General features: G+C 37.2%; 1 protein-coding gene across 4 annotated transcripts in view; it reads right to left on the bottom strand.

The window, feature by feature from the left end:
* Positions 1–15759, bottom strand: part of LOC132117464 (dachshund homolog 2-like) — a 145654-nt gene extending 129895 nt beyond the window's left edge. For 2 of the 4 annotated variants that reach the window (XM_059526763.1, XM_059526766.1), the window contains exon 1: positions 15087–15758. In XM_059526763.1, the coding sequence (XP_059382746.1) occupies positions 15087–15574 (488 nt within the window). In that variant the 5' untranslated portion in view covers positions 15575–15758. Of the gene's footprint in view, positions 1–15086 lie in introns of all 4 variants that reach the window. The other 2 variants (XM_059526765.1, XM_059526764.1) reach the window with 2 other exon arrangements.
* Between the last annotated feature and the right edge of the window lie 1317 nt (positions 15760–17076).

Here is a 17076-nt window from a genome sequence, read left to right as displayed (position 1 = left end):
TGATTTAGCTGGTTCAGTTGTGTTTAATTAGAGTTGGAGCTAAACTCTGCAGGTCAATGGTCTTCCAGGAACAAGTTGGACATCCCCATTAAGACCCTTTAGAAAGCTGACCTGAACTTGACATTTTAAACTCATGACTCAAAATCATGTTTTTCTTGCTACTGAGTTTTTATGAATTCTTATCTGCAGAGAGATATTTCATATGATAAGGCTGCATAGTCAAAACAGTATGTACAATGTGCAATGTATGAAATGTACTGCACTTTGAATTTACTGATATTGGCTATGCAAATAATAATAATAAGTTTAAATGAATCAAACAGGTGATGGCATATTTCAAAAATCAAGTTAAAGCAAGAAAAAAGCATGCAGTAAATTTTTGTCGTACTGTCTTGGCTTAACCCATGACGTCACAAGTGAGCACATCTTTTTTTATTTCCAGACTTTTTTGTTCAGGCCAAATGAGGAGAGATGGTTTGTCATAAACACTAATGATGATGCAATTCAATCATGAGTCATTTATTGATTGAACTGATGGATTTATATGTGGCCGATGGGCGTCCAATCAATGGACCTGGGGCTCTTCTTAAATGGATGGAGGTTAACACAGCCCTATTACCTGCCGCTTCATTCCAGTGTGTTTTTATTACATGCAAAGCCATCATTCACACACATACGCGTCTGGAGATACATTCCCTCGATGCTCTCTCACACGCACACACACACCATTATCACCTTTAACATTCCTAACCACACGTCATACCAGCTGCGTCGTCCCAATGACAGTATCAGCCCGAGCTTTCAACAGCTCCGCCAGCAAATAATTAAAGACCATTATTTACCTTCCACGAGATGAACAGCTATCTCGCGCCTTTCCGTATTCCACCTTTCCACCCCCACTTTTTCTCTCATTCTCTTTCTCTCTTATTCTGCTCTCCCCCAGCAGTGACACGTTCATGTCAGCACCAATAAATCATCCCAATTTGTTCCTTCTCTGCCAACATGAGCTTTAATCTTCATTTACGACTTACGAAAAAGGTCTGTTTGTCTGAATCCTCTGATAAAACACTTAAGTAACATGTTTTTCTGGCGATTGTCATTTGGATGTACCACATATATTTTTCAGCCAAATGTGGAATATGATAAGAGAATAAAGTATGAACAGTACCCAGGAGTCAGATGTCAAAACGTGGTGAATACAGTGTGGGGTGTTATTGTAACACTTAAACAGAAAATTAATCTTAATCCATGGATTTAGTATAGTTTATAGTAAAGTATAAAGTAGTAAAGTATATTTAAAGAATATAAAAGCCAACAAAAATCAGATAAACATTACTGTACATTTGAGCTTACTTATGAAGTATGATTGTTAATGGCCGACTACAGAATCCTGTGACCTTTAGACCCCACAGCCATTCCATTGGCTAAAGCAACTTTCATTGGAAATAATAAATCATTTTATTAGTAAATATGTAAATCAATGTATTTTAAATTTCATATCACATTATATTACAAAAGCCTTTGTGTTTTCAGTTAGCCTATAGTTAACAAGCTATTGTTATCTCCTACTTGTGTAACATACTGTAGCGTTATTTGGTTTAAAAAGCTCTTTTTATTAGCTAGAACAATGTATCACGATTACATTCTGATTGTACATTTGAAGGGGGTAAAATCTTGCACAAACCAATGATAGCTTAACTTGATCATTTGTTGCTTCAGTTATATCATGGGATATGTCATATATAATATAAATAACACTTTCATGGTTAAGACGAGCTGTTGAGATTTCCAATCAGGCACTGAACAGGACACTCAAAAGAGTTCTTTCAATCAATGGAAAAGGCTCTGAAGTCTAAATGAACACTAATTGCTAAAATTTTGTGCCAGCGGAAGCGAAAATTGAGAAATTGGCTATTGCTAGATTTTGGAAGTGTCCAAATATCGGCCGATTAATCGGTCTGGGTGATCTTTAAGTCTCCAATGATCACAGAACCAAAGGCCAAAGGTCAAGTGAATTTGTGCTCACCAATTTCCAAATCTTGTTCCCTCCAAATCGTCTACCTATGGCTACTACTATGCAAAAAAAAAGATGACAAAACCTTCAATATTTAAAAAAAGATTGTTTCAAAGCTTTATCTACGTACTTTAAGTAAAATTGCCTAAATCTTTAGCCTTGATTGGTGTCTTTTGCCACCACAGAGGCGTTTTTGTTCAGTTCCCTGGCATTCCCGCTGGTCCCACTTTGGTGTGCGGTGGAGGGGAGCGTATGTGTCTCAATCATGGCTCAATTACAGCCTTCTTGCCTCAGTATGAGAGATCTGTTATGAATACACAACCGCCGCCACCAATCACCATAACCACTGCTCTCATTACCATCCCTTTAACCGGAGCGATTATTACCCTTTTATTAATGGAGAGAGAGAGAGCGGAGAGGGAGATCGGGGAGAGAGAAAGGAGATACAGCGGTGCGCAGTAAACGAGTGTCAGGTTCGGTGCACGCACTGAAAAATTAAACCAATTAGGAGTGCCGTTTGGAGCCCCTCCGTTCGCATTCCTCTCCGAGCCACTGAACAGCTCCGAGGAAAGAGAGACAGAGGGAAAGAGAGATAGAGGGAGGAAAAGAAAGAGCTCGGCACTCTATTCTGGCTCGGCGAAGAGCGGAGAAGAGCGGGAGCGAGAGAGCAAACGCTGCTGCTGAGAGGCGGATTAAAAGCAATCTATATCCACATAAATCATTGATTAAATGAATCATGAAATTAATATGTAAATTGTGTGTTTAACCTCTATTTATATACCACTGTCTGTCATCGTAGCGTAAATCTAAAACTAATTGCGATTTCTCAGCGAGCCTGGGAAACTGCAAGAGAGAGACAAGGAGTGGAAAGAGGGAGGAAGAGAGAGGTAAAAGTCTGACATATTTATTAACTAAACGTTCAACTACATCAACTTTCTCATTAACAGCAGTATTAAGGGAGAGTGGTGAGAAAACCAGACCGTTTGTGCTGCATCAGCACTCTGAGTGTAACAAACGTAAGAGGGACGCTTTTGGCCCAGAAAGACGACAGTATATTGAGGGGAAAAAACTATTTATGATTGTCTGACAACTACAAGAGCCAATTATATGAATGCTGTATAATCCATACAATGTGTACCTAAATGTAAAACTCTGATGCAACTAACAACTCTTTTGATAATCAGGCTGCTGATTCTTTTTTTTATTTTTTTTTATTAATCAATTACCTAAAAGTTAAAAATCCTTTACTAAAAAGTATGTTATCTCACATCTGGTTTAGTGTTATCCTAAAAACATGCAGTTAACAACTATTTTGATAATCACTCACTCTTGACTACTTGTTAGATTAACCGTTAAAAGGGTTTTAAAAAGAAAAACAATTATATTCAGCAATTTAATGCTAAAAGTCTGGTCCAACATTTAATTTAAATTTAAAATTAGTTATTAAGCAAGACGCTTTTATCCAAAGCGACTTACAAATGACAACATGACTTTCAACAAATTATACAACTAAAATCTCATTGATTAATCTGCCGATTATTTTTAGATATCAATTTTTCAATGTAATCAAAATACATTATTACAATATTACTATTTAAAACAGATTAATTCAATTTATATAATCTAGAATTTACGATAATTGATTGATTAATAAGAATGAATAAATATTAGTCAATTACTCAATTATTCGTCTTAACAAAAGCAAATGTTTAATTCTTGTTTAAAAAAAATTAAAAGTGCAACAATTTTCCTTATTAATCTGTTGGATTAAAAAAATCATTAACAAATCAAATGAAGGTTCTATAACATATAATATGTAGGCTATAAAGTGCATGCAAAAACATATTTAACATACGAAGAGAACAGACCCAACTGATCAATCACAACATCGTGTCCACTATTTTCATCATCGATTTATATTGATCTCATTGATTAATTGTTGCAATTTGATATATATCTCATGAACACTTGAGAGTATCTTAAACAGTTGCTAAAACACAATAGCAAGAAAAGCTCAAAAATACTGCCGATACGCTAACGTTGATATATATTTTGTAAGTATGAAAGCCGACTGATACCTGCATATATGTGTGTATGTCTGACAGACACATTGTGTAGAGGTCCCATTGGCTGTTCTAGAGGCGGTAGTGCTGTGTGTGTGTGTGTGTGTGTGTGTGTGTGTGTGTGTGTGTGTGTGTGTGTGTGTGTGTGTGTGTGTGTGTGTGTGGGTGTGTGGGTGGGTGATATAGGTGAGGCGGAGTGATGGGATCGGAGGCCCTTCCTGCCCCGGCTGACATAAACCACACTCTGGACAGTCCAGCAGGCCACAGAGGACCCTGATTTATAGTCAGGCGAAAGCCAGGACAGCCGTGGTGATCTTTCAATAAAACATCAAAAAAAGCTCTGACCCATCCATTACCCACAAGCCCCTGTGGAACAGATGGGTCAGGTGTGCCTACCATCCCTCACACTGCAATCTCACACTGAGGCACCATGGGAAAACCAGGAAGAGTGTGTGTACTTACAGCACAGTGAAAAATACACTACTATTAGTTTCTGTTCAATTACAGTTACTCTGATCTGATTTCAACTATACTTGATCAAATTGTTGCAAATTGCTTATAAACAACAACAAAGCATATGTCACTTTTTTCCTAAGTTGGGTCTATGCTCATATATAAGTTTTATTTGAAGCTTTTCTACTTTCATCGGACGTTTTTTACTAAACACAAGCAGAACAAATCTGTATGTAAATTGTTTCATATGTATATTATCCAATTCGAGTAAATGTGGCAATTTATGTGACAATGGTTTTACTCCAAAATTCATTCTTTTTTATGTTTAATGAATTAGCCCCAATGTATAGAAAACATTTACTCTTTTTTTTAATAACCAGTACATTTTTTAAGTGATTTATCCAAGAAATAATTGACAGATTAATATAAAATATTACATTATTAATATATAGTATGTTCCAAACCTAATTATATAATAAATCATATTTCTTTTTTAGCAGAACTAATATTTTCTGACTTCCATTTATTATAATATGAATTAATTAAAACAGGAGTTTTCAAACTATGATCCAGTCACCCGCAGGGGCTACAAAGGTAGAAAAACTTGAAAGAAAATACAAATATTATACAAAACAAATTTATAAGACCTTAAATATGTATAAAACAATAGATATACCTTGTTTTTCTTACAATAAAAACAAATGGATCTTTATGCATAAACATATGTGGGGGTCCTTGGCATCAAAAATCTATTAAATATATATTTAATATATTTACAATGTACTGATGACATTGTCTTGAATCACATTTTTCAAATAGGCCAAAAGACACACACACACACACACACACACACACACTTGTGTCAGAGACAGGAAGGTGAAAGACAATGTATCCTACATTTGACAAGAATGTAGCGCAAGACGAGCCCACACACTTTACCTTTATTCACACACACACACACACACACACACACTCGGAGGTAGTTTCTGATATGTTATCTGATACATGCACTAAACTGAAGGCAGATCATTGTCACTGTGTCTTCAAAAGAAAGCAATAAAGTGTTGTGCATGCTCTCCCCCTTGTTCCCTAATTCATTCATTTCATTTTAACTATCCGTAACAATCTGGCGAGACATTACCCTGTAATGAAACCACACAGGGCCTGATTGTTTTCATCAGAGAACCCCCCCTCCCACACACACACACACACACACACACACACACATACATACACACACAAATGACACCCATTGCTACTGACAGACACAATATTTACACGGTTTCAGACATGCATACATACAAATACACACACTGACCACGCATTGCTTAGTAGAAAAACAACCATCTGGATGGATGAAAGCTGCTGATGACAGTGTGTGTAACTAATTCAATTTGTTTTATGAATTCAAAAAGAGCTAAATGGTTTTTTTACTAATCTATGGGATTGTAAAATTTGTTATTATTAGGGTTTGTGTGGGCGTGGTCTTCTTTCTATTTGCCATCTTTCTATTTGGATGAAGGCATTTTTAAGACACGGCCATCATAACGGTGAATAAACAAGCACATAACCTGCTTTGTAGTGTGGTTCCAATTTACAGTCTGTGCACATGCTTAACATGTTTCCAATCAGGCCTAGGGCCGCTATTAACGGAAACTATCATCATACTTCTGAGGGCACGGGAAAAAATCCTGAGAATGGAAAACACATAAAAGCAGCTGTTATTGAGCATGTCCATGATTCACATTTAGGACTGTTTGAATCTCTTTCAAACTAAGAAACAAATGAAGCGCAATGCAAACCGAAGCAGGGTGAATATTTCTGTTAAATCTGAAGACTGCTCATATGTTTTAACTTAAGTTAAATTGACATTATTAAAAGTATTCAGATGACCTGGGAGTGGCAGTATGATTGAAATCTTACATTTTGTTTTGTTCATTTGTAAATAGCTCACTATAGGCCTAGCTATCTTTGTGCTAAGGGTTTTTTCAGTAACTGAGTGAAATGTTAAAATATATACTGTATATATAAATATAAATATATATGAAATTATATATTATTAAAAAGCTAATTAAGTCTGAGGCTTCTGTCAGTTACATGTACATTCTTGATATCAACTTACAACAACAGTAATATCTAATAATCCCATCTAATATAATATATATAATTCAGTTTTTTAAGTTTGACGGTATATTTACTGAAGACCCAAGGAATCTCAAAGACAGGATGACAGGAGACATGTAGAATGTTACAGGTGGAGGTCACATGATCAAAGTACTTGTAAAACATTTGGCAACTGCGTTCCATCATAAGGTGCTCATACCCTCTGCTTTAGTCTGAAATAATTGCATTTTGTGTAATATAATCTTTCTATGTGATGTGAATAGTGCAGCGCTCCTGGGTGGATTTTAAACGTTTTATAGGCTTATTCTGCAGACTTCCGGATGGTGGTGAGCAGAAGGGTGTGTGTGGGGGGTGGTAATTGGAGCTGGGCTGCCTGGGGCAGATAGAGACAGAATGAATCCCTTACAGATCCGACGAGAGCACCAAACCGGCCATGATGTCACCACATACCCTGGGCTTTTCTTGATTGAACCCAGGCGCAGAAAGAGACTCGCGTACATACAAACACTAACCCAAACCCTCCTTGACCCTATCTCTCCTTGCATTCCACCTTGCTTTCATCTTTACTTCTTCTTTTAATAATCCAGGGCGAGCAGATGTTTCTATGTTTGACTGCAACATGACTTCAATATATCTTCAATCTGACCAAGCATTTAGTGAAATCATTAATATGCTAATTGAGTGTTTTTAGCATTGACACGCAACATCATTTAGTGTTTGTTTACAATGTATACTTTAAATACTATATTACTTATCAAATTAATATTCAATTATATTTCTATTAAATTCAAATGCCTGGCCTTTTGTGTGTAATATAAAAACAAATATTTGATAGATTTTTTAAATAACATTGTAATGTATTGTTGTAGATTAAATACACCACAAAGAGGTAAGAAACCATTTATACTTTAAAAATGATATTAATTCATAATTATAAATAAATGCTAAAACAAATATACACATTTTTAAAATAATATTTTAATGTATTGCTATAGATTAAATACAGAGAGAGTACACTTTAATAATTACAATAACTATTAAATTAATATTCCAAAATATTTCCAAAATAATTCAAATGTCTGACCTCTAAATAAATAAATGAACTTTGGTGTGTAAAACAAATTATTATGAATAATTAAATAATTTATATTTACTGCTGATTTTTCTGTACACACAATACACAGTCTATCATTTACAATAATATTTATATAATAATACATATGCAGTATAACAGATGGACACAAAAATTCATACACACAAAACCTCATGTATTTTTCACATGTGGAGCAGTGGAATTTAAATCTGCAGAATTCCACAACATCCATATTGCGTACATCACACTCAATGTTTAAGTTTGCAAGGCCTTTCAAAACAAGGCTCTTTCTAAGCCTGAGCTCGTCATTTCCAAGCAAGCCTCCCTCGAGGTCATTAACACGACTGAGAAAAAGTTGAGCGGCTTCGTGCTCTTCAGGTGAACCCATCAGCCCAAGCCAGACAGAGGGGGTTAATGTGGCGAATTATGGCCTCCAGATGTGAGAGACAACTGTAAACACTCTTCTGAGCAGGGCAAAGCACGACTGTGTCACTTCCTCCGATCTTCACATCTTTCAAGTGCTTCAAAATGGGATTCCGTGAGTCAGAGCGTTTTCAGACAGTGTCAAACGCTCACTTGAGCTCGCCTGTCATTACCCTAACCTCTCCGTTCTGGCTCGCCAAATGCTTTGTGCGAGCGGATCACAAGCTGCTAGCTCGCAGGAACGGAGAAGTGCAGCGGAACATGTCATGAAATATTAATTGGCATAATTGGGATGCTAGTTAGCGCTTCTTTGACCAGCCTTAGTCCCCTCCAGCACAGCGCGGCGCGCCTACCGCTTAGTGTCAAGCTAAACTATTAAACTGGCAGAAAAAATGATGAACTCTTGAAAATGGATTAGATGGGGCTTATGTTTCAGGGCCTTTAAAATACTCACTAAAACGCCCTAATCGTCTTCTCGCCGCCAACGACAGACAATGGTGGGGAAGAAAACACCAGCTCTTCCGGTACGAACAACTTTGCCGATTTCAGTGTCACATTCAATTTTCTGCTTCCTGCTTCTCCCCTGATCCCCATCCAAAAACAAGCATTTAAAACATCAGTCCTAATTAGATGATTAGTGCTCTGAAGGGCAGGAGATAAGTCATTTGCATAATTCAATCATAAGAGTTAGAGATACATATTTCGATGTTCGTTTGTACAATTATCTCCGCTGTCCTGGGGGCTGTGATACTAATGTGATTAAACAATACTCTTGCACGGGGCCTAGTGTCCTCCATTAAAGCACTGCTAGAGGCAAAGCAAAAATTAATTTTAGGAGACAATCAATTTTATTCTACATGACTGTAATAAATATAGCCTGGCTGCAGATGTGTCATTAAGCTCAGGAGGAGACTTTCCCAAAGTCAAAATGACACTTGTTTCTTTCTCTCCCGCCGTAACTGCGGACGGTGAGTGGAAAGTGACATTTTTCCTCTAGTGAGATTCTTGACAGGCCATATCCATCTGTCTGTTTTAACCTCTTATATCTCTCTCCCATGTCACTGCACATCAGCGCACACCTGCTATTCCTCATCCCCATCGAGACGGTGTATATTAAGAGCTAACTTCATAATTGCAGCTTCTAAATGCTCCTCAAACATCGTTTAATGATTGCGGATGTCAATATGTAATTTGTGCAGATTCACATACGTAGCAGTGTTCTTAATTTGTTTTCGTGATTTCCGCGCCTAGAAGATTCAAGTAGCGCCTTTCCATCACTAATTGACCACATGTGTCTTTGGTTTGCCTCTAATTCATTGGTTACGCATGGGACTAGTTATTAAAGTGCTGTGGCTTGGAACAGGCACCCGCCAACATTAATGAGAACTCACATGGCCACAAGTTGTTTTATAAGAGCCCGTCAGCAGTTAAGCACTCTCACGTCTCAAACATGTTTGCAATAAGACAGAGATGGACAGAATAGCCGGTCTGTAAGAACAGCTGGCAGCTTGCCTTTACAAAATATGTTCAAATACCTGTAAATAAAACCCTCTAAAAATCACTATCCTTTTATCTTACAAGTTGGCCCCAAAAACTTATTTGGAACCCCCAAAAAAGGAAGAATGCATTCAAATAAATGCCACTTAGTATCTATCAATATATATATATATATATATATATATATTAGTGCTGTAACAATTAATCGCGATTAATCGCATCCAAAAAAAAGGTTTTTTTGCATAGCATATGTGTGTGTACTGTGTATATTTATTATGTATATATAAATACACACACATGCATGTATATATTTAAGAAAAATATGTTATGTTTATATTTTACAAATATTTATACATAATATAAATAATATGAAATATATACACGGAAATATTTTCGAAATATATGCCGTATGTGCGTGTATTTATTATATACATAATAAATATGCACTGTAAACACAGATATATTATTTAAACAATAAAACCTTTATTTCAGATGCGATTAATCGCGATTAATCGTTTGATAGCACTAATATATATATATATACATATATATATATATATGTGTGTGTGTGTGTGTGTGTGTGTGTGTGTGTGTGTGTGTGTGTGTGTGCGTGTGTGTGTGTGTGTGTGATTGTGCAAAGTATATAAAAGAAACAATCTCAGAAAACTCTCAGATAGACTTATAGGTTTTTGCATCTGAATCACAACTATATTCAAATATTCGTAGATTAATCACACACACACATACACTAGTTCACATACTAATGTACAGATACACTGAAGCCCCTATTGATGCTTCAAACTGCATTAATTCATAATTTACTGTGCAAAAAGGGTAAAGGAATGAGTGAATCTGCAAAAAAACAACCTCGGAAAAGGTGGATGTATAATTAATGGCTGACATTAAGGTGTGCAGAAGGAAGAGCGACAATCTGAGGAGATTTGATGAGACAGCGGGGTGTCTCGGGTGCCTCGGGCGAAGCCAAAGGCACTGAGCCTCTGTCCATATGGACCGAGCGCGCGCACGTGCACGCGCGACGAAACGGAGAGACCTGCAGGCTCGCGCGCACTCCTGACGTGGGTAATAGCAGACCTTGTCTGTCCTTATGTCTTTCATTTAAAGTTTCCAGTTTTATTTAGTGTTCACACTTTATGCGCGACTCAAAATCAGACCAAATCAATCATTCGTGAGATACTAATTCAAATTAATCTACAGATTATGATTCTTAAAGGTGTCAAATTGTGCATTTTAGGGAATCTTTGGAACGCTGCGCGTATGATGGTAGCTCGTGCCTGGGGCAACGATGGGAATTAGACACATTTTAAATTAATGACTAAAAAAAGCAAATCGCTTCAAGACGAAAAAAAAGATGACAGGCTTTCGAACAAGTAATGCGTTTTATGATTTAACCTGACAATTCCTGCAACTCCTGCTAAAGTGCGACTGGCATGAACGCAAACAGGGATGTTGTTCTCATTTTTATGATGTTACTCGCATGAAATAACTCTCTGGTCAGTGATGCAATAAATATTAGTGGACAAGAGCTTTCTGCACTTTTTATTTTTATTTTTGGATGTTCTTGCACTTGGTGGAGGAAAAAAAACAGTTAAACTAATCCAATCCACCTTTGCGAAGAGGCAGGAGAGCAAGCACAGATGTTCATCTCTAATGTAATTCCCATTCAATTTCCTAAGTGCAGTCCCCAAGTGCAAACTAGTTTAGTGTTATGTTTAGCTTGCAGATTTCGTTTTAATAAATAATGAATGCATTAAAAACTCGGAGATCAATTGCGAGCTGAGAAATCATAAAAAGCGAGTAGGCTAATTGCCGCGTGCGTTTGCTGATTTGGACACTTTCTGTGTGTTTCAGTCTGGAAGTTTTAAAGAGCCCTTTGCATATTTTAAGGCTGTGTTTGAAAACCTATTGAGCTCCCTACCTAGACAGCACATTCAGCTACAGACTCGGAACGTGCCGACTGCTGGGCGTTCATAAAGGTCGCTTTCTTGAGTATGATTCTGTATGATTACGAACCCAGAATTAACTCTGTCAAAACCGGTCTCGTCTTAAATAAATAAACCAATAATTGTATCATTGTCGGGCCCTAAAACGTGGACGAAACATGCAGTAGCATATAGTATAAACAGTGTTGTCCTATTTACCGATTGAATGATTCTTATGAGCCGGTTCTTTTTAGTGAATCAAAAACGTAGCGCAATCAGTGTAGTCCAAATCCTGAACGAATGACTCTTATGAGTCGGTTCGTTTTAGTGCCTCAAAACACAAAATTCAAATTGGGTATGACTTTAATTTTTAGTTTGTGAATTTTGTGAAAGCTGAAAAAACTAATGTAGATTACTAAATCTTCATGTCCGACTCCAAGATGCCTAAAAGTTATGTTGTTGTTTTTTTCATTAAAAAAAATGCTTTATTTAAAATATAGTTAGCCTACTACCTTACATTTGCCAGCCCTAAATAGTTTTTAAATTGTCTTTGTAAATACATTTTGCAATAACTGTTTTATATTGTCTGTTCTGTGAAAGGTGATATGATCTGATTATTTGAATGCTGAGGGCATTAAATGCAATAAAAGTTGCAATTTCTTTTTTTCTAATATTTACTCTTTTACAGTAGCTACTTAAAGACTTGTGGAATAATGGAACTTCTAGGGAATCATTAAGAGGAAACAGAAACAGTATTGTTAAAATCCCTAAGATTCCCACCCCTATTCATTTTGTTAGTCTATCTAAACATGCATGAGATGCCTTTGTCCATTGCGTCGCACTCTTAAGTGTTTGTAAAATGCATGTCCTGTGACCTCTTTAATTCTGTAGCACCCTGTCTGGCTGCCTTCAATAGGATAATCTGTCCCGTTTGAACATCCCCTTAGTACGCAGCTCAGGATAAATTCTGAGACACACTCCTCACTTGCTTCGCCATGGCTGTCCCGTTCAAACCGATGCAAAAGACACCCATTTGTCTCAGCTTAGCCCTTCTCCCAGTGAGCCTGTGATAAAGGAGGAGAGGAGAGAGAGGGGAGGCGAAGGGCCAGCACGCACATTAGTTTCAGCCATCTGGTAGCGGGACGGTGGATGATGTTTAAATCTGACTATAAAAGCGACGCTTGCGAAGGTGAACTGTAAAGCAACGATGCCGAGGAGCAAATTCAATTTCAGGGGGGCCCATTGCTCGGGCAATTTCATTATCCGTCCGTATGCTGCAATCTGACGGAAGAGTGAAAAGCGCAGCGTTCCGCACCTCATTCTCTTATTGTCCATTTTGCCTGGACTCAAAATTAAACAAAATAATGTTGTAAAACGGTCTCTCTCCCGCTCACTTTCTCCTCGCTCTCATTTCTAATTAGATGTGCACGGCAGATTGATTCAGAACGGCGCAAAGCCCAATAAAGTGACGGGGGATTCTTCTGGAGGTTGTGCTGGGGATGTTAAAAGGTTAATTACCGAACCTTGCCCAGAATGGCCATCTGGATATGCACTCTTTCTCTCTCTCCCTAAAACACACATGCGTGCATCTCCACACACACATCCGCTGTGGAAAAGCGCACTTCAAGGCCACGTTCCTGAACCTTCTCGCCCCGACCAATTTTCAATACCTGACCCTTTACCTGTGAGAAAGTAAGAAAATGGAAATTGAAGATTGAAAATACTAGACCTGATGCAAAGCACTTCATGGAGAGGAATACATACAGAATTTAAGATTGTGAACTTTTGGGGAAAGACTTTCCTTCAAAATATATACATTTACTATATTGTATAAATTATATTTAATTTATACTCAATATTATGTCATATATGACACAATATTAAATAGAATTATTTTGTTATTATTTATTTTTATATTAATAACACATGATTTCAAAATAATTTAAGTGTCTTTATATATATATATATATATATATATATATATAAATATATATATATATATAGTGTTTTGACTGTTATTCCACTAAAAGCAAAGTTCCTGCAGTTTTTATACTAACATATAATTAGAGACTTTTTCCTTGGATGATAAAGGTCTTTAAAGGTGCACTGCTCCCTTGAGTCCCACCACACCAATCACACACACATGAGCTGATATTGCTGCAGGAGCCTGAGAACACTAATGCATCTGTCATGATAACAAGCTAAGAATAACATCTCCGCACCAAACACTGCCACAGATCCAGGAGAAGTGATTCAATGATTTATGCAACATGGCCCAACACCTTATCCAAATGAGACGAGGGACATCATTCAGACAAATGGAGTATCAAACAAGACTTCCAGATCTGGCCCTCGATATCACAAGGGTTAAAAGTGCATAAATGATACTGATGGCTATTCATGTGAGCCTGACTCAGTGGAGCAAATAACAGAATAAAGTGAAATACAACCGAAGTATGACCCCTAGTCCAAAGAGCTGTAATTCATTGTATAAGCAAGAATAAAAGTGTGTGTGTGTGGGGGGGGGGGGGGGGGGGGTAAATAAATAACTGTACTGAAAAAGTTTCTAAACACTTAGTGTAGAATGATCAATAAAGTACAATTAGTCAATTTAGTCGTTTAACAAATCAAAATGTATACTAATGAAGAGTATAAATCTAGTAGATCCAGGAGAAGTTAATTTATAAAGCTTATAAAGACAAAAAAGTAAAAATGCATGCTAATTAAAAAAAAATCAACAGTTAAATAAATCCTGCAAGTAAACAGGATTTCAGAGCTATTCAGATTTGCCTTCCAAACAGATTTTATTACAAGGCAGCTGAAATATTGAAATCTGCATTTTGTTATTTATATAGGTGTAAATGAATATCATATTATTGTTTTTAGTTGATCTGAATCAATAAAATAAACGCTTGTGATCGAGTGGTCAGCGAGAAGAGATTCCGGACAAAGTTATTTGCCTGATTTTGGAGAAAGCTGTGATTAATGTTTATTATTAGCCTATTTTTGTTAGCCTACTATTGTTTTTTTTTTTCAGGACAATGATTTGATTCGAAACGGAAAAGAGGTCAAAACTGCAGGTGGTCTGGCAGAAAGAAAAACTGATTGCAACCAATTTCATGCAAAAGTTTCATTCAGGACTTCTCATGTGTTTTGACGAGTTTACAAGCAGCACTTTATTATAACTTTTTTTTTTATAAGTAAACGAACTTTATTATTTTATATTAAAGGTAACTATCTTGTTTAGATCACGTGCAGCGTTAAAATAGCCTAGAAATGTAATAAACGTGTAATTCATATATTTCCATAAAGATTCGTATTTACATACGCATGAAATAATTTTTATTTAAGTTATCATAAAGTGTTAGCAACTTTTCCAAGTAGACAACTCTGCTAGTTCTGAATGAACTTGAAAAGCAGCTCAGGCTCCAAAGCTGAGTGTAAATGTGAGATCATATGCGATTTATGCTAAGACTTGCCTGGCATTGGTGCAGTCGTTATAAAGCGCCTCGAAGTCTTTTCGGGTGATGAGTTTGCACCGGTTCACGCCCGGCTGAATGGCCCCAAGTCCGCGCAGGATCCGCACCTGCTCCACCGTGCACACCACCGGACATATATCCAGCCGCTTCAGCTTGGTGTAGACGGTGTGCAGTCCGCCGACCAGGTGCTTCAGGAACAGGTCGAACACCTGCGGGAGGCAGATGAGCTCCTGCCCGTCCACGGTGAACGAGGCCACTTTCACCCCGTGCACCTCCACCATCTTACACTCGTTATTGTGGACACCGCCGGGCCCGTTCCCGTTAGTGCTGCCGCCGCCGGTGCCGGAGATGAAAGAGTTGATCATGCTGCTGGTCAGTCGCGGAGACTCGGCCGGGCTGGAATACAGAGAGTCGGGACGGAACAGGCTGCTCGCGCCCCCGGGAGTGGAGGTCGGTGAAAGCACCGGAGGAGTTGCTGATACGGCCATAGTTTATGCGAAGTTTCCTCCTTTCCGTACTTTTGAGTCAAGCACACTTTGCTGGCTCCTCGTACTGTTTCGCGGCTTTCAATCGGTGTTTCTCATGCGGCTCCGGTAGCTACTGCTGATAGTCGGTAATGTGCAACTACCTTCCTCGCGAGTGAGATGGATAGAAGTGTATCGCACTCAGCGATTCAATTAGCCTGCCCACTAAAGTCCGGAGTGACAGCCATCTCAGCCAATAAGGAGCGCGATGGCACTCGCCTTCGAATATTATTGGCCATATGCCAGTGATGGGTGGGGACTTGTGTTCTCACTATCAAAAGCGAATACAACTTTTTAGACAAATTATAATTCGTGTCTTTAGCTTGTACTGACCGCCGGTGTTATTTTGCTAACACGTTTTCGTCCACAACCTTTATACTAAATCAATTTAATGCTGAAGATAAGAAAAGTGCATAACAAAATATGTGCTTATGATTTTTTTTCATGTAAATGTAGTTAGGCTATATTCTTGTCCGATAAGCTTTATACAATGTTTGTTAATAATGACTTAATGGAAGTTATCAATAATAAAGTAATCATATTAACACTTCAATTATTACGGTATTATAGGCATATTAGCTACTGTTGATGTCAGTGATGACAGAATATTAGACTTCTAGACATTAATATGAATTAATATTACTAAATATGACAACTGTTCACAGTATACCAGTGACTACCCATTCTAACCATAATTTAGCATCACATCGTTTTAAAATTGCAATACATGCAATATATGCTTCATATTTTTGAACAAACAGATTTTTTTAAAGGCCCAGAACTTCGCTATTATAACCTATAAGACAAAAAAGTAAACTAAGGTGAACTAACTTTACTGTCTAAGCTTTGAGTAAGCAAGTAAATTCTGGATTAAGTAAATTCTGGATTTTTTACATTTGGCCTAATTTGAAGTCGCGTGTGAATCTTACTTAGAATTTGTAGTATATTATAATTGCTATTTGTCATTTTGAGTTCTTGTACCAATCATCCATATACCTCAGAGCAAATATATATATGTATATGACTGTAAATGAACATCTGTTTATTTTTTCTGTATAATTGTATTTGTTTGTTTTAATGTATTTTTTCTCTTAAACATGTTTACAAATGAATTCACTGATATTACCAGAAGAAAATACCCTCTGAAAAGATATAGGTGCATTTAGACAGTAACACATCTGATTCACTTTTCTTTTTTTCAATACTTTATCTTTGCTCTCATTATGAACCACTTAGTGAAGCAAATGAGGACCTTTGTAAATGAGAATCTTCAAAAAAAAGTTGTTGTAAAATGAATGTAGGAATCATGCTTAACCTTTGAGCCCTTGCAACTTTTGTGGGAAGATTAATATTGTAATGAGGGCCTAAATGCCATGCAAATCTCTGCCAAGTACCTGCTGAAATTAAAAAGCTAGGTGGCAATCTAGAAAATTAGATACATATTTTACCTAGCTTTCAATCACACC

Source organism: Carassius carassius, chromosome 36, assembly GCF_963082965.1.
Source record: "Carassius carassius chromosome 36, fCarCar2.1, whole genome shotgun sequence".
Lineage (NCBI taxonomy): Eukaryota > Metazoa > Chordata > Actinopteri > Cypriniformes > Cyprinidae > Carassius > Carassius carassius.
This window is presented reverse-complemented; position numbering and strand designations above follow the sequence as displayed.